This window comes from Phoenix dactylifera, chromosome 14 (assembly GCF_009389715.1).
Source record: "Phoenix dactylifera cultivar Barhee BC4 chromosome 14, palm_55x_up_171113_PBpolish2nd_filt_p, whole genome shotgun sequence".
Taxonomy (NCBI): domain Eukaryota; kingdom Viridiplantae; phylum Streptophyta; class Magnoliopsida; order Arecales; family Arecaceae; genus Phoenix; species Phoenix dactylifera.
Genome location: NC_052405.1, coordinates 15,766,279 through 15,785,840, shown reverse-complemented (window position 1 = coordinate 15,785,840; position 19,562 = coordinate 15,766,279). Strand labels below are relative to the sequence as shown.

At 36.6% G+C, this 19,562-nt stretch overlaps 1 protein-coding gene across 1 annotated transcript; it reads left to right on the top strand.

The window, feature by feature from the left end:
- Nucleotides 1-3,244: 3,244 nt before the first annotated feature.
- Nucleotides 3,245-18,996, top strand: LOC103710825 (O-fucosyltransferase 1). Its single transcript, XM_017843732.3, has 9 exons — nucleotides 3,245-3,394; nucleotides 3,506-3,674; nucleotides 5,585-5,666; nucleotides 5,798-5,868; nucleotides 11,207-11,295; nucleotides 12,678-12,801; nucleotides 12,893-13,176; nucleotides 15,670-15,799; nucleotides 17,897-18,996. The coding sequence occupies exons 1-9, from the start codon at nucleotides 3,387-3,389 to the stop codon at nucleotides 18,443-18,445; spliced, it is 1,506 nt and encodes a 501-aa protein (XP_017699221.1). The 5' UTR covers nucleotides 3,245-3,386; the 3' UTR covers nucleotides 18,446-18,996.
- The last annotated feature ends 566 nt before the right edge of the window (nucleotides 18,997-19,562 follow it).

Sequence of the window (19,562 nt, the reverse complement as noted above, 5' to 3'; positions counted from 1 at the left end):
TAAAATATAGATAAGTATGGACTATTTACATGCGGCAATCTACCACTTCCACTAATTAAATTAACACTGCACATGAACTGTGTCGATACTTAAACGGTCCGAAAGCAACAAAACTGGCTGATTATTTCAAAATCTATAGCACTTCAAGAAGATGATATTTAAGCATATTTGATCATATACTGCACTTGCAGTCTGCAAGTGCAAAAGTTTAGCCAAAAGAGCCACTACAATGTGCAACTTTTTTCTCAACATAAATAGTTGGGAGAGGCAAAATTTCCTTCTGGAAGTTCATTGATTGGATCGATGGACGTTGTGGTTGAATGCTGTCATCAATTAGAAGGGAATGGTTTCATATGAGAAATTAAAACTGATTGGGACCTTGACATGTATATACTTATTTGGTCTATTTTGAAAAGGTTGATTTTGGAAAGAAGCAAAGGAGTCAGCTGCTTGAGGGATATGGATGATTTTAATGATTTTTGAGAGAATTGAATTTAATCAATACGACATATAATTCTTGAAAATTCATGCGAAGTAATTTGAGAGAGAGAAGCTAATTTTATAACTAAAAAAGCAAATTTCTATAAAGCTTGGCAAATTTTCATGTTATTTTGAATGGGATGTCTATTTCATCTTCCTAAGCCATTCAAATCTTGCTCCTATTACTTTGATTGAAAGAATATGCTACATTTAAGTCCATGATATTTAGATTTGGGTGGAATGATGTTATCTCAAATGGTCTACTATGAGTTTTAGAGCCAAACTATCCAAATTGTCCCGCGAGTCATTCTAAGATATGAATACTAATTCAAGTAGAAAAAGTGCATTTGCTACCTAATATTTGCCATGTCATGCACCTACCATGGCCCATCATGAAGTTAAACACATGTTGTATTGTTTATATAAATGTATGATCACAAATTCATTACCAATTAAGGCCTATTTATCTAACAATTTAGGGCCTATTTAGTATCGCTTTATTTCTTATTTTCTATTTTTGAAATCAAAACAAAAAAAAAATGTTTGGTGCTATTATTTTATTTTATATTTTTTAAAAATCACTTTCATTATTTTTTGAAAAATGAAAATCCTTCTTTCAGTATCTTCAAAAATAAAAAAATATTATATTCATACTACCACTATCAATACCAACCCAAACCCAACACCACTGTCACTATCCTAACCATCATAGTTGTCACCACCACCATTATCGCTGTCACTACCATCCTCGCTGCCACATTATACCATTATTAAATTATTGTCGCCACTTTTGCTACATTGCTAGCACAGCTACTATCACTACTGTTGTTGTTACTATCACTATCATTATTAACTCCATCACTATCATTATTAACTCCATCACACTATCATTATCGTAGCTACCGCCTCCACGACATTATTGATACACTTGTCACACGCCATTGTCATCACCAGTGCCACCACCACTATCTTGCCTCTACCATATTACTGTCATCATCATCACTACCTCTACTATATCACTAACAAACTTGCCACTAACACCATCTTCATCTTTATTGCCTCTGATGCAATAACCACCATATCCATCACCATACATATTTATATTTTTATAAATTAAAATAAAAGACACAAAATATCTATTTTTCTATTGCTAAAAATAGAAAAAATAGAAGTGATGCCAAACAATACCTTAGTCAAATATCCCTTATTACATTTATTTCATGGTCGAAACTTTTTTTTACAAAAACAAAAAAGGGTAAGTTTCTCCATTATAGATTTGGGCTAGTTCTTGTGCAACCATATGAGAGGGGTGCTGGCCAACTAAACTTCTAACTGGTTGGTAGTCAAAAACTTATTTCTTAGGGTTCTAAAAACAATCCATCACTGACTTAAGTATTGAAACAAAATATTGATCCTTGACTCCCATATTAGTTAATTTATTTCAGACCTACTCTTTTCAATCATCTAGGAATTCTTCTTTTATAAACCATCTTTAACATGATGTGACAATATCAATGCATCCAATCTTATAACTAACCCTACCGTGCTTACCAAACATATCTAGACAAGCTACTATTTTATTTTTGCAAGCTAGTTTATTTTGATCATGCAACTTGATTTATTCCAGCAACTTATTGCGTCCAACATACTTATCAAGAGTCTCTTTTTAGATTGGTTCAACTTAAGTGAGTTTGAAGAGGGGTAACATAAAATATGAGATTTCTAAATAAATCAAAGATATATGGACCTCAATAATGCCAACAAATCGGACAAGAATTCCTCTTCAACACTAAAAGATTGTGATCTTACTTCATCAAATTATGAAAGTTATCTTCAACCAAACTAGAAAGATGATAACATTAATTAGCCCTAGAAGGAAAATGATTAATTTTATATTATTGTAAAGGTATTTCTTTCATTTATTATAAAATGACTGCATTGTTCCTCCTTCCTTGGCAGAGAAACTATTGTGCTCCTTGAGTTTTCTTATAAATAATATGCATAATAGTTTTAGGCGAAGAACATTATAGTTAATAGCAACCTTTTCAAATTATGACAGTGACTTACTGTTGACATGTATCTACAACTCTTCTCTACAAATCTTTGATTATAAACAAAAAAAGACTGAATTTAATAAGAAAGAACAAGATCTAATATTTACAAAATTATACATAAAGTACTTCACCTCCCATATCATTATTGTTGTCTCCAAAATGTCCACACATTTTTTTTTATAGATTAAAAAACTACAAGATACCAGTCAATAATCAAACTAGATGCAAACCTCCCACCTGAGTAAAATTTTCAAACAACCAAATGTTAAGGTATATATATTCTCCCCCCCCCCCCCCCCCCCCTTTTTTTGTTAAAAAAATGAGAAGAGGGGGTGAGAAAAACCTCACCCGCATAGCAACCCCCACTTGGCTCCCTCCTAACTGGAAAATATTCGATACGGGCAGACAAATTTTACTCATACCCTCTTCATCCACAGGAGAGTCCCATCAACATGGCAGCCCCTTCCACGTATGAGTACGTCATGCCAGTACCGTCTAAATACTGAAAAACCAGATAGCGACTCAAGCAGGCAAATCAGATGGAGGGTATTCGATCCTGCATTTAATCGACGCTCGCACATTTCGAATCTGAGCCACTGCGGTGGTATCTTAGCTCCATATCCTTTTCTTAAAAATTACCCCATGGAGGTGTTCCCGCAGCGCTACCGACGTCACGTATTCCCGCGGCGTACAAACGTGTTATCCTGGACCGCCACCTCCCATCCTTCTGTGCCTCTCAAAACTTAAGGAGAGGAAGAGAGTCCAAGTCCACATCTAAGCTGCCAAGAGTGAGAGACCTCGAATCCCTAATCCTCGATCCCCGAATCTTCGAAGAACCCATCTCTGATTGCGATGAGGAGGTACTCTTGATCTCCATTTCCTTCAACAATCGTTCTCCGCTCCCTTTTTTTTGTGAATTCAAGCACTTCAAACTGACTTTGTTCCATTTTTTGAATTTTTTTTTTATTTAGGGGTGGAGAGTTTTGGGGGCGGAGAGGGGGGTCGAGGCAGCTGAAGCACCTCGGCGGGGGGATGAAGGGGTTCGCGGGACGGCTGTCGATCGCCGTGCTCGCTCTAGTAATCTGTTGTCTGTCTCTGTTCTCGATGATAGGGGTGACCCGTCCTTCGAATCAGGTGGAGGTTAGATTTCTTCGATTCCTGATTGTTCCAAGTTTTTAAATGTTGTGGTTTTTGAATTGGACATTGTGGATGTGATTGGTGAAAAGATTGGACTAGGATTGTGATGGAGTCTAGGGTTTTGATTTCATTACTTTATCTGTTTCTTGCTTGCTGGTAAGACAATGGAACATTTGCATGCTTCCACATATATGTAATTGTACCATTTGTTTTCGCTTGGATAAGAAAAAGGAATGATCACTAAGGAATGATTATTTACTTCCATTGAGATCCCATTTGGTACCAAGAAATTGGAAATCCAGGGAGCAAGTGTACTGGTATTGTGATTCTGGTGGACGAGGCTCAATTCTGTACCAAAGGTAGATATGTCATGGGAGTTGGGCAATTCTCACCTTTAAAATGACCCCGTTCACTAACGTGTATTTCATAAACCAGGCCTTGCAGATCATGTACCATAACTGGCAAAGCAACCGATGGAGTTCATAAGTTTGTGGAAAGTGGGGAAAAGCTTCATTTGATCGAGTCTTTTAAAATATGGTTCATGCAGCCACATATGCCTTCGCATATGCACATGCAGCTTGGTGACTACACCTACTTGGGGATAGGCTGCACACTGAGCTGTCAAATTCATGCATAGGACAAAGTGGATAACGAATGCGGCGTATAGACATATGGACTCTGATGACAATGCAGGATTGATCACTTTTGGAAGAAGCATGACTTTCAAGTGTCTTTTGTGGAGATTAGTAGCTTAAATACTAAATTTGTTTATTAGCCACGTACTTTAGACTTATTTATATGTCACACATCCTTCTTGCTTCTTTCATTCATCATTTGATAATTCATAATTTTGTCCGGTACAATATCTGAAATTTGAGCATGGTTCATGGGCAAATACTATTATCTTCTTATGCCAACATATCATGTTGTGCCAAAATAGGCATTTAAATAAAAGTGGAAGTGTATACATATATTTTTTCTTATTTATGAGATTTTACCCTTTTATTCCTGATTTTTGACTTATTTTTATTCAACTCTATCGAGTCATCCACCTTTATGGAATCTTTTTATCTCTAAATATTTTCAGAATATCATCCACACAAGCACGTATCTCATATGCACTATGCAATACCTCAACCACCTGCATACTGCTGCCACTTTTTAAACCCTTGATTTTGATTGGATCTGAGTGAAATGATAAAAAATCATTCTTTTCTTTTTTTTTCTTCCATTGGAAAGGGGGTTATTTAATTGACTGTCTACGCCATTGATAATTTGATACTAATTATCCATAAGTAGTAAATGAATTTGGATGTGTTTGATATGAATATTTTTAGCATCTCCGAGAATCTAGTGATTACCCCTCACATTATTTCCTTGTACCTTAGTCCAGGGAATTTCTTGCTACTTTGCTTAGCTATTCTGTGGTGGGATCCAGAATAAGCTTAGTATATCTAAAATATATCAGAAATTGATACACCTGCAAGCTTTTAATTGGACCAAGTAGTGATCTCAACTATGAGACATGGCTTGTAATATCTTCTATTTTGTTGTTTGATTGCAAATTGGTAATTATTTATGCAACAAACTTATTCAATATTAAACTGTCATCTTGTATATATTAAATTGCTGTTTGGGCTTCATGCTTTACAGATTAAATTATTTTTGAACCTAGAAGCTTTAAATGGATCTATATGTTTTGGTATCTTTGATGTATATTATAAGTTAAGATAGTATTACCTTGGCCTGATGCTTTACTGATCTCTGTTTTATGTATACTATCATTACTATAACTTGTAATTATTATACATAATGTCCTTGCTATGGCAACATACTTGTACAGTTCTCTTGAAATTTTTAAGCTGTATCATTGTTCATGTTCTAATGTCTATCTTTCATTGACATCCTTGAAGTATGTTGATGTAAATAAGCTCTGGAGAACTGCTGATTCTGGTGGTTGGAGACCGTCATCTGCTCCACGATCATATTGGCCTCGTATGTAATTTTGTGCCATCTTCCTAAATAATGCTTGTAACTAGATATGTGATTATATGTAGTTCTGTCCTGAAGTCTTTTGATCTTTTGATGATGAATCTCAAGTTTCTTTGATGGTGTAAATGCTCTAGCTCCTCCAAATGTGAGTAATGGCTACCTACGAGTGCGTTGCAATGGTGGCTTGAATCAACAACGAAGTGCGGTATGAAGATTACTTTAGTTGTGACATTTTCTTATTTTTAAGCTATGCTTGGATTGCGATGCTGATAAGCCTTGATACAGATTACAATGGGTAAATGTTGAAATATACATGTCTTATCCTGCATATCAGAAATAATTTTAAAAAATTATTTTATTGGCAGTCTTTATAACTGATACCAGTTTGGTTGTCTCTTTATTGTTGCTAATTGATGAAGAGGTATCATATTTGGTCGTTTAAAAGGTGGCAAGGAGAAGAAAAAAAGGTTCTATCATTTCTAACTACAAGAAAATATTCAGACTGCCAATCAATCATATAGTGGAGCACAATTATTGGAGATAATTGCAAAATTTGGGGGGTGGTGGTGGTTATAGCTTGAAAGTAGTTTCTTTAGATAAAACCTAGAAAAAGTTGAAAATGATAAATTGATATAGTCATTCTTCTTCAATGTTCATATGACCACCTCATTGCTATAACTAGTTCTTCGTCTTTGCCATGGTTTCAAAAACCAATGTTGTACCTTGTTGGTGTGAAATTGGTATCGTTGTAGGTGTTGGAATTCTGAAACAGCTGTACTAGTACGTACCAGCCATACTTGTCCATACCATTATGTACTGGTGATGCAGTACCATCTGTACTAGTCAGTACCAATCGCTTTTTATTTTTTTTAAATATTAATTTTGGTGCGTACTGTTGGTACCTGTACGTACTGATACTGTCCCATTCTGAAGAATAAATGGTATGTTCGATGCTAGTATTTAAAATCTTGGTCTTTTAGGATCTTTCATGTACTTTGAAGGACCCATTTCGCACAGCTAGACAGGCTTGATCATAGGTAATGGAAGGCAATTTTAACTCTGTCAATGCTTGGACCCATGCTGGGTGGGGAAGGGGAGGTGTCACTGAGAGAAACAGGGAGCACAGTGGCTTGTAGGGTTCCATGATCTCAAGTTTCCATCCTTTTTTCCAGTTTTATTTTTCAATTTAAATTAGTATGTAATAAATATATAATGTAATATTAACTTTACTCATAATATATAATTTTATGGTTATATAATATACATCGAGCTAGACCAGGCTACAAAATGAAGAGCTTGAGCCTAGCCTGGTTTCAAATTGGACCTACAAATTGAGGCACTACCTATCAGGCTGAAAACCTTAGCTCAGTCTCAACAAAAATCAAGCCTGACGGGCTGGTTTTGCACGAGTCTAGATATTCATTTGCAGTGAATAATTAATTAAAAACAATAGTAATTAACAATTGTGTAGAATATGTTGGTGAAACTCATGGAAAGTTTGATACTTTGTTTGAGTTGCATGATGCAACCTCATGTTTCCAAATGCTATGACAATTTGTGAAGTTTGCCAAGCTGCAATGTGACTTAAGATTCTGGTGCCTGTGCCTTAGAGATGTCATAATCAATATGCAGTCTAATGGAAATCTTGCTTCAAAACTAGTTAGTTTTTTAGAACCATTTAGTATATATGATGGGTTATTTCTTCTATGAAAGTAATCCATGTTTTCATTAAGGAATATAATACGATTAGAGAGTTGGATAATGGAATTGCCCAAGTTATCAGATTATAAAAAGATAGTTTATGCTTTTCAATTTTTTATAGGAAAGCACACATAAGCCTTGACAATTGCATATTGTAGTTGGTAAGCACAGATAGTGAATTTTGAGATAATAGAGGATGCTCTTTTAATTTTCATTTGACAATTTATATACTTGTTTCACAGTGGCTTAAGTCAAGATGACCCTTATCCTTCCATGCCATTTTTGTCTAAGTGGAGACTGGAGATATGCTTTCATCCTTTTGGGCTAGGCCCTTGTTATTTCCAAAAAACGTGGCTATAATGGCACCTCTATCTTTCCCATGCAAGATGTCCTTTGGTATAACCTTAAAAGAGAAGAAGTGCTAGAAGATGTCAATCTCACAGTATATGATAAAGAAATAAAGAATTAATGACATCAGTCTACTGAAAACTTATTAGGTGGCTTGAATGAGTAGTCAGTATATGATAAAGAATTAATGACATGACTCTACCGAAAACTTATTAGGTGGCTTGTAAGAATGATTTAGTAATATGTAACTTAAATGTAAGATTTGTTCACTTTAATTGTTTCTTCCTTTCTTTCTCATGCATGATGCATTTCATGTTTAGTTAACTTTCTAGGCCTAATGATTTTCATATGTAAGATCATTAATTTAAATTCCCCCGATCTAGGGCTATGCATAGGTTGGAGTCAGGTCAGATCCAAGCTGTACCTACATCCGAACTCGATAAGACACAATCAAGTTTGCATTTGGGGATCGGATCCATTGAACTGAGTAATGTCCAAACTCGAATCTGAACCCAATTAATAGTCAGATTTGAGTTCAGATTCAAGTTTTTTTGGGCTCAATTAAGCATATGATAGTATCATACATTTCTTCACGCTCTTTTTTTAATGAATCTGTGGCAGATTGTGATGGGAAAGGAGCATGATATGGGAAGGGAGTGATTGGTTTTGAAAAAAAAAAGATCCAATCACTTTTTGGAACATGTTTAAGTTTCTATATGTGTTTGATTTGATTGAAACAGAATGAAAATCTTAGTGTCAGCTGGGATTTGGAAACTCAAATGGTAGTGAGCAAGAGTAAGGAGAGCGCATGTGAGAAAAAAGTGCAAATCTAAACATGCAGAAAAGGAATAAATGCAATTTATATAGTCAATCCTCTTTATATTCCTTTATCAATACATTACATATACAGTATGTGTTTATATGTTCTGGTTATTGGTCCTTGGGATTTGAATATAGCTATATCTGAGTCTAACCTGATTAAAAAAAAATGATCCTATATATGGAATTTGATTTCAAGGTGTTAAGGTTATCAGAAAATTAAATTAAAAAAATTAAAAAAATGATCTCTTCCCAACTATTATAAACTAACCGGGTCAAGCTAACAGGTTTTCAGGTGCCACTTACACCCCTACGTAGATCTGACCTTAGATGTCATATCTAGCCCTTTTTGAGATTTAATTGACAGGATCTATTCTGATCAGCTTCACAAAAACATTGGACATGAGATTCAAAAAGAAAAAAAGACTAACCCCTACTATGAACTTAGCAACCATATAAATCAATAACCAGCTTATTACTTTGTATCATCGAGATCTCAAGAAATAGTCACCGTATGGGTGGATCAGCCATATGGTTGTAGCAACTGAAATTTTTTCCATAAAAAGAAATTTGATTATGTGTTGTGAGGCAAAAATAAAGGAGTGTGGATAATAAGTTAGATCAGATCCAAGTATAGCCAACAACCTCCTAGATGCACACCTTTCAAAAGTAATAGTGGTTAGGAAGATATATGTACCCAAAATAATAAATAAATATGTCTTACTGAAGAGGAAATGAACTACAAAATCATAAAGCCAAAGCACAAGTGTAGCAATCAAAATCAAAACCACAGCAATCTATTTCAGCACCTTAATACTACCTGTACTGGTACTATTCTATCTCTCTCCACTACATTATAAAGCACAATCCATAATACTTAAATATCTGGGTTCATTTATTTTTTTCCATTTATTTCTTTTTAAAAACCATGGTTTCAGGTGCTGCCATGCCAATGCTGGCTGTTTGCTGACATGATACATGTACTGTTCTGGTGCATGGCATGGACTGGCATGCAATGGCATGGTGCCCTGTTTACCGCTACGGCCAGATATATACTATGTTAATTTTTTTTCTTTTTTTGGTTTAATCTAATTAAATTTCTAAGTGTTTGTTGTTATCCCAAAAAAGCAATATATAATACCATATTGTCAATAATCATAACATGTACATGTGGTGATCACAATGCAGCATATTATTTCAACTAACACACATACAAAACTATTGCAGTAATGCGCTACTCTAAAGAAAGATCTAATATGCTTAAAAGGTCACATATTCACAAAATGTTATAGACAAGTAATATACTACAACTAGTTTGTGTCATATTTTAAACCATTTAAATTTAAAAGAAAGTTAAAATTGGTCATTTATAAAGAAATTTCAAAGAGGAAAGCAAATGTTGTTACCCTGACGGAGTAGCTTAAATTTTTATGATGATTCGAGCTAGATTTGTCATTGATGACCTTGTTAGGCTCCATGATGGTGTTCACTGGTATAGCAGCTCTCCCATCTTTCAAAACCCAACATAACATAGTAGAAAGCCCCCTAAAGGTTTATTCTGTTGGTTTCTGTTGATAATAGAAATCCTTCATATCAGTTTCTGTTGGTTTCTTCTGTGTATTTCGAACAGGCATGGCCTTGCACAAGCCTATATGACATGATATAAACTCATACAATCAGTATAACAGTTAACACCACTTTATGTTTCTCATCTTTTGCTGGCATAGTACCTGGTGAACGGCAAGCACCGCCATGCACCATTACTTTAATCCATGCAGCTAGACCTTCAGATCCCTTCATCTCAAAAAGAAGCACAGACCAATTGACAATAAGAGAATACCTGAAAGAAGTCATAGAATGGCTAGTTTCGACTTGTTTTAGAACAACCCATTAAGAATATGGAAACAAACCACATTACTTGCTCCCCCAAAGTAACAACCCACCTCACTTGTTCTCATAATCTCTTCAAGAAAATAAAAACTAGTATGTACTGTTTTCAGCAACTCTTTGATTTTCTTATTTAACTAGTTTTTGAGAAAACACTTCTGAGACAATATTTGTAAGGTTAGATATGCATTGGCTATCTCCACCACAACATTGACATGAAGCCCTTGAATTCTTTCACTTACGATCTTAACCTAGAAGTAGAGCCGATCATGGGCTGGGCCTCGAGCCTAAACTATATTTATTTTTAATTGGACTTCGGGCCGGGCCTATGTAAAATTTCACATTTTGTATGCCCAAGCCCGGCTTATGATCAGCTTTACCCAGAAGATGCATAGAACATGGTATCATCTTTGCAGAGTACGAGATAGCTATAACTGTATGGAAACTCCATATGTTGTTCAAACTTATTCTGGAAATCATGTAGTGGGACTCCTATAAAAAGGTTAATAAACATGTTTGGGACATTGTCATTTATTTGGGAAATATGAATAATATGAAACTCACAAAAAAAAAAGAAAGAACTCATGCAAGTTGTTGCCAAGTTGAAATTTGGTTGTAAAATATTTTAGTTGTTTCAAGAATCCTTTTTTTGAATTGGTGTGATACATTATTTCCTTAATGTTTTTTGATGTTATTTCGATACACATTAATTGCATCAGTGCCAGGTTCTTTTTTTATTCCGAAGGGCGTGTTATGAAATACTGATTTCTCTACATGAAAACTTTTAGATATGTAATGCAGTTGTTGCCGCAAGAATCATGAATGCAACCCTTGTGCTACCAGAGTTGGATGCAAATTCTTTCTGGCACGATGAGAGGTATCTGCTTCTGTGTATCTGCAGCATGCTCTTTTTATATACCAGAAAACCATTTTCTTAATTTGGATTGTGTGTCTAGACATTATCAAATTTACTAAAGAAAATGGCTCTTAGCACCAATTGCTGGCCTAAGCTTGAGCAACAGCCCTGCCTGAAATCCAGGAGAGACCAGGGGACTTGGCAGGGCAGGCTAAGTGACCAGGCTGCTGCTTTAATGACCTTGCTTTTACCCAGATTGAACCTCTGGAGTAGCTTTAATTTTATGAGCTAATAACTGATTAGAATCCCCTAGTAACTTAATGATATTTTATGATATCTATATCTGTGTCCATCTCTTGCAACCACGAAGTCAATGCGAATTTTGCCTTGTTACAAATTGTTTACTATTGTATATACTACATCTTCTTCTACTCCTTTTAATATAGAAAGTATGGGTATAAAATTATTTGGGAAGAAGCACGTGGGAGGAAAAATCATTAGGGAGGGAGGAATAGAAGAGGGGACGCAAATAAGAATCAGGTCTTACTATCTCTCTCTGTCCTATTAATGCCATCCTCCAACTGCAAGTCATTGTCCACTATTGCTGCTCACCAAGGGATGAAAAGGGATCAATCTTAAAAAAAATAACAAAATAATAAAATTCAAATCTTTGGGTAAACCGAATGGAAGAAGAGATCCAGAATGGCAATCCTTGCTTGGTGAAGGCTAGGATTTGGTCAATCTGAGTTAGGCATCTGATTCAGATACATATTTTGTTGAATCATGTCTAGTTAGTTTTCAGACCTTGACGGCAAGAATTAATAAGTTGATGCTGAAACTCTTCCTGCCTTAAGTATTTTCAGATTATGATTATCCTGGGTTATTAGCATAGCAATAAAAAAAATAATCAAACTGTTTGTTTGAATTTTCTCTGACCACAGCTGTATATATCAACTGGAAATTCCTTTTTAATCTGGATTTATATGTCAAGTTAGAATTTAGTAATTCCATTCAATTCCGTGCCATCATTGGGCAATAAGCTCCTTTATTTTGTGGTTCTATAATTGTACATAAACTGCTTGTGTTAGTCATGTTTTTGCAGTGATGCACACGAAGATTTATCTGCATTTTAAATCAAATCTATTGTCAGTGGATTTGCAATTTCATTTGTTCAGTTGGTCTGAGATCTCATGTCTGTGTTAGACAACTCTGCTATGACTGGCATTGCCGTAAGACAAAGTTGTTTATTTCATGGTCAAACTGTTGCTAGTTGCTACCATATAAATTGCAGAAGCCTCTGCATTTGCTTTTTTATTTTAATGTTAAAAGATGTTTCTCTTCTTAATTGTATAAAAAATTGCATTTTTTATGGTACTAATTTGGACATTCATACCTACACCCAGTGGTTTTCCAGGTATCTATGATGTTGAGCATTTCATCAAGGTTTTGAGGTATGACATCCGTATAGTGGAAAAGCTTCCTGAAATCTCTTCAAATGGAAAGGCCAAGAAGATGAAATCTTATCAGGTAGAATGCTAAAGCTTAGTATGATATTATTCTGAAATAATACATATATATGAAGCTAAGAAAAATTGTTATATCCCCTGTTCTATTTCAGATTCGTCCACCAAGGGATGCTCCTCTGAGCTGGTATACGACAACTGCTTTGGAAAAGATGAGGAAGCAAGGTGTTATTTACCTCACCCCCTTTTCACATCGTTTGGCAGAGGAGATTGATGACCCAGAACTTCAGAGGTTGAGGTGTCGAGTGAATTATCATGCACTTCGATTCAAGCCACACATAATGAAGACAAGCAGTGAGATAGTTAATAAGCTTCGTGCAAATGGCCATTTCATGTCAATACACCTTCGGTTTGAGATGGATATGCTTGCCTTTGCTGGGTATTATATATATTTTATCTGCACTTTATGTATATCGTACATACATATGTACATATTCATATGCACATATAGTGCTGATATAACAATTGTGTCACTGCTGATATTAGAACCAATTAATAGTAACGCATTGTGGGGTCTCTTATTCTTGTATTAGAAAGCAACAGGAAAAAGTTTCTTTGCTAATCTGAGTTTCTTTATATTTTTTTTTTTTGGTGGTTTAACTTTTGATGATACAAAGTCATACCACAATCTAAAGCCAAGCTTATAATATCATCATTTTTATGATAGATCAGCAGTGCATGGTTATTTTGGTTAGTAGAATGCATTTGGTTCAATTAAAGCTCTGTTGACATGATTAGGTCTTGGACTTGTCATCTTAACACCTTTTTGACCTTAGTTTGCTGTATGTTTATTTTTTGCCTCTCATATTGTGTCTGTGCATTCTTGTGCGCTTGCACATTTGTGGGCATGGGTGGGTGTGAGCATTGTGTGCTTTTGTGCATGTGCATATGGAATGGTTTAATGTCCCAGGGAACATATAGCCTAGTTCTGTAGGTGGAAATGTCCATATTTGTCATAGAAGATTAAATATGTTAAGCGTTTTTTGTGTCATTTCATGTAAGCGTACTATTGTATGATACCATCAAGTTAGCTTTAGATTTTAGTATAGTCAGCCCCTAACTCTCCCTCTCCGACCTTCCTTTCTTGTCTCCTTCTCTGACTCCCTCCTTTTACCATCCGTTCACAATCTCTCCTATTGTTCATTGTCCACCAAAGCTCTTCTTCTTCCTCTCATGACACTAGCTCTCTTTATTTCTTCCTTCTCGTGACTCTCTTCTTACTCCCATTGTCCATTGACACCACTTCTTTCTTCTTTCAGTAAAGAGAGCTATTGCACCATCTACCCTCACACGGCAACCTTAAACAATGCTCAATGAGAAGGGACATCATCAAGATGATGAGATTTCGCTATGGGCATTGCTGCTGCTACTAGCAATGATGTAGATTGTTCCACCGGACTACAAAGTAAGATTTTGTCTCCCTTCTTGTAGCATCCTTAGGGAAGGCTTATTAATTTTGACATTTTCCCTAAAGCGGTGGGGCATATTTGGAAATGGAGGGGTGGAGCCGTGGTACTGGGCAAGTCACCAAGTGCCTCACTATGATCGCATCCTTGTGTGAAGGTGGATGAAATGTACACAAATGGTGGAGATTGTTTCAATGGTCTGCAAAGTAGGATTTGGCCTCCTTGGTTATAGTCTCATTAGGGAAGGCCGAGTTAATCAACACAGTCCTCAAAGTGATGGGGCATATTTGGAAATGGAAGGGGGGAAGGGCGGGTGCGCACAGGGAGGGGGGGGCTGGCATTGGTCAAGGGTGTTGCTATGATCACATCCTTGTGGGAAGGTGGACGAGCTCTACATATTCACTGGTTGCAATCGGGTCCATGGCCAAGTCAAACAAGGTCACTAAAATGTTCGTACCCCATATATAGAATTACATTTACAAAGCAATTGATTGAGAACTTGGGACTTTCAAGAACCCATTGGGTGGTCCAATGGAGTAGCATTTGCCTGTGGATATTGACTTGATCTAGATTACTACCACTGAAGGAGAGGCAAAGGCTTTAAGATAATGATGGTTGACATTGGCCTCATTTTGGATATGCATATGATGGAGTCACTTTTCAGGCACCATCCTTGAGAACGTTAATGGTCTCAGTATAGTTGCAACTTCAAGGTAGATGATGGAACTCTGGCTAGGGTTGCTTCTGAGTGTCATTTTTAATTCGAGGGGAAGAGGTTATTGTTAGTTGGAAGGAAGAAGGGAGAATGTAAGGAAGATTTGGATACTAGCAGCTGGAAAGAGGCAAAAGTGACAGATCAGAGGAAGGAGAGTGAAGAATGAAGAAGATAGTTCAGGCTGGAGCATGAGTTATGGTCAAATTTGCCCTTTCTATTATTAAAATCTCATAAGAAATTGGAAAATCTAATGAGACAAACATAAATGACCAAAATGAACCCATAAATTGAGATTAAGAAGGGTAAAAATATGTTACTAACTTACTATACCTCTGGAAACAAGGAAGCCATCCTCATTATGCATCAAGTGGATGTAAAAATGGGTATTATCTTTGCATGCCGGTGCAAGCCATGTGTTCGCACAGTTCTCATGCCATTCAGCCCCTTGTCAGTGATGGGCACAGTACATGATATTTTAATCCATGGAATTCAATACATACTATTAAATGCATAAAGTATTCTCACTGATGGAAACTGTGATGCTGCTTTTATTAGGCTAATCAGATAGTATTGCATTCCCTTTGTTTTATGCCTTCATCATTTTGAAATTCATTATCGTCTTCGTCTCTAAGTTCATATTCCAACTCAACATGCAAGCAGTTTTCTATATTCTATTAAACAATTTTGAATATCATCAAATTGTAGTCCAGCTGACTTAATCTGTTTCAGATTTGAATGTCAAATTTTTCAGGTGTTTGGATATATTTGCGCCTGAAGAACAGAAAATTTTGAAAGAATACCGAGAAAAAAACTTTGCAGAGAAGGTACTCATCTATAGGGACAGGATGCTTATTGGGAAGTGCCCATTAACTCCAGAACAGGTAAATTTTTTCCATCTTTTCATCCTGCAGTTGCCTAGCAAGTAGGTTAGACTTGCCAGTATTCCCAATCAGATTTCTAGAACATCGCTCAAATATCTAGGATAAGGCTCGTCGGTTATTGTTATGTATTATAACACAAGCAGCATGGTCTCCCTCAGTACATACAGTCCTGTCTTTTATCTCATGATTGTTTCAGGTGATCTGTCTTGTACTATATGCAAGCTTTGCAATGTATTCATGAAATTTCCAATTTTTTCATCTTGAGTCCTTCCTAGTGGAGATAGCCTCAGCATTAGCCATAGGTTCCCTTATCTCTGCATATCCTGTGTACGTATATCTAGCTATGCTGCCAAAATTCTTTAGATAGCTTGCAAGTTCATTGTTGCAAGTTCATTGTTGCAAGTTGCATGCATGGTCTGCTGTACCAGTCGGTACGGGCCGGTACATACCAGCCCGGACAGAACCAGTACAGTACAACTACATTTTTCGGTTCCGACCATTCGCAACCCGTACCGGTCGGTACCGGCGTACCGACCGGCCCATACCGGCTCCAAATTTTTTTGGGTTTTGGCCCGAACTAGCTAAACCGGTTTGGTACCGGTACCGTACCGGTACCGGCACCTACCGGTACGTCGGTACAGTTGTTACAGCGGACCTTGCCTGCATGGATCTTCTTTAGTACAAAAGCATATTTTTTAAAGGTTTTGGGTGATAAAATTCCATGTAGATGTCCATAAAATGTCATTTCACAGCAGCTGAATGTAGCACAATTGTTTACATCTTCATTGCTTTGTAGTAATTTTATGATTTTACACACCTTTTAGGCTTTCAACCTGAAAATGCCTGAAAGGAAAAGATATAAGTTCGAATATTGCATACACTACCATATGCTTGATATGTGCTTCTCTGGCTTCTCTTAATTTGTCTCTATTTTTCTGTTTTTTTCATATTTTCTTTTTTTTTAAAGATTACAAAACTCAAATTGAAATTAGTAATGCTGAAAACAAAACTTAGCAGGCCTGACTGAGGCAGAAACAGCAAATGAGTTTTTGAACCTTGGAAAAGGTTGCTTTGTCTTATTGCTGTGGTGATTTCACATGTGGCCCTTCATAATGCTGAAAGGCTTTAATAATTTAATACCAAATTGATGCGACGAGAAATCAATATTATCTAATCCTCTACAGAATCAAGGTTTTTTTTATAAATACCACATACAATAACAAGCTTTACCTCGAGCTTATCGAATCCATTCATGGATCATGCTTCATCATTGTTTCCTATTCAAGTCTCTTTAAATTCTGTCACTACTAAAATCATCTTTCTTCTCCCATTATTCTATTTTGACCCTTTATTTTGAATCTGAATTCCTCTCTTCTCATGTAACTGATATGAAAGGGAACCTAGAGTCATTTTTAACTTCTGATTTAAACAGCTTTATCAATCTATTCCCAGGTTCAAGAATACCCTGCTGACTGTGTACTTATATAGAGAACCAAATAGCACTTAATAAAGGTGCGCAAATGATGGAGCACATGACAATTTTTAACTCCTGAGTTCTCCATTAACTTAAAAGAAGCATGCACACCCTTGAAAGAATGGCTTGGAAATGCTATCAATTGAAAATGCAAGGCAATTTGTTGTTTTAGGAGTCTTGATCCTAAGGATGAAGTTTTCTCCACATATGTTGAGCTTCAAGATCCACAACATGGATTTTAAGAAAACCATGCATACTTTCTTTGACATTATGTCATTACATGACATCAGAAGCTATACATGAATGCTTCAAATGTATTATTGCACCAAGAGTTCTGTGAGGCTGTAGTGCTATTGCATTTTTTCAAGCAAATACTGATGTTTCTTGTAAAGTAGAAAATTAATATCTGGGCCAGTATAGCTGATTAAATTCTGATGTATGGCTTTCCTTAAAAGTAGAACGAAGTGTTCTCCTTTGTATATCACCTCCTTATGAGAATGAGTTGATCCTAAGTTACATATATTCCATCTTGAACTACCTCCTTACGAGACATGGTGGACATATGAAGCTTTTCCTGAATCAAGGGGGACAAATAGGATAACTTGGTTCGTGTCACCGTGCAGGTGGGCCTTATCTTGCAATCCATGGGATTTGACAACAACACACGCATCTATCTTGCTGCTGGTGAACTTTTTGGTGGAGATCGCTTCATGAAACCATTCGGGACAATGTTCCCTCACCTTGAAAACCACAGCACCGTGGGACCTGAAAAGCTTGAAGAGAATGCACGAGGGCTGGCTGGTGCTGCTGTGGATTACATGGTCTGCCTCCTCTCAGATATTTTCTTGCCAACATATGATGGTCCAAGTAACTTTGCAAATAATCTCATGGGCCATCGGCTGTACTATGGCTTCCGCACCATCATCCAGCCTGACCGAAAAGCCCTAGCTCCAATATTCATGGATATAGAGGAAGGGCGCACAGCTGGCTCCAAAGAGCGGATCAGGCAAGTTATGTTCCGGACCAAATTTGGTGGGCCCCATCAGCGGGTCCCACCCGAGTCTTTCTATACAAATTCATGGCCTGAATGTTTCTGCCAAATGTCTCCAAAAAAATCTGCTGACAAATGCCCCCCTGATAATGTCTTGGAAGTCCTTGATAGCCAGCTGTGAAGTGATGAAACTGATGTTTTGGAACGTGCAGAAACATCCAACAGGATGTATGCCACAGGCTTGACAGAAGAGCTTGACATTCGAGGCTTCAGGTTATTTCATTTGATCTGCAAAGGTAATTTTGTTGTTTTTTGGCTCAAACAGAGAGAGATGATCGATTCTCAGGTTGCAGCTGGGGACTGTTTTACCTGACAATAACAAAAAGTTGGAATTAGGCTTTGGAGTTATCGAAGAGCAGTTGTAAAGCTCATATTATAGCAATCTGCAACATAGACTGAACTTTGTACCCACACTTTTTCCCCTACCATTTGATTAGAGGAATTTGTGTGCCTCCCATAATGTTTCTGGAAAGTAATGCAGTTTTGGCACATTGTCGATGGGGATTGTGTTTCTAAACTTTAAAATTGAATTATACGTAGATGCTTACACTATCCTTGATAATCCTCCACTGAGAAACTACAAGTGGATTGATATTAGTGCTTCTTTGTATTTGAAGCTTGGGGCACATGGTTTTTTAATTTTGTTGTTTGAATGTAATGGTTGGTTTTACAGACTGGTTTTTAATTACCACTACTGGAGCCTTGTATGATTTGGGTTGTCACAGATGTATGTTAGTACAGTATGCCCCAAACTGAAACAAATTAGATTTGATTGGTCAAACTTGACTTGGTTGAACCAGCAAACAACCAAGGCGAAGCTGGATATACTAACCTAATATAACCAGGCTTAACAGAGCCGATATTGATGTTGCACTTCAGAGGTTCTCAAGTAGTATACATGTATCATCCTGAGTTCTGTTTCCATTTGCATTCACGTCAAGTGGTATGTATTAGTTACAAAGACTATCTCTTACAGAACCTTTGATAGAATAATATAAAACACCAGCTAGGCTTTGGAAGCATCTAAAAGTATTCTGCAGTGCTTTGGCATTTCAACTCATGTTTCATTTCTAGAGGTTAGGCAGCAGGCTAGGACACCATGAAATGGATCTGAGCGGAGTGAAACCCTCCATGTAAGATTTATCTGGATTGGCCCTCCTTGACTAAATGCTTTCCAACTAATAATGAATTTTAGGTCTGAAAGTTTGATTCCATCATGGACTACTTGAATCACCAGG

What these genes read in the sequence shown, in the direction of transcription:
- LOC103710825 (XM_017843732.3), top strand. An exon ending in TGAATCAACAACGAAGTGCG is followed by an intron (nt 5,869 to 11,206) that starts GTATGAAGATTA and finishes GAAAACTTTTAG; the next exon opens with ATATGTAATGCAGTTGTTGC. An exon ending in TCTTTCTGGCACGATGAGAG is followed by an intron (nt 11,296 to 12,677) that starts GTATCTGCTTCT and finishes ACCTACACCCAG; the next exon opens with TGGTTTTCCAGGTATCTATG.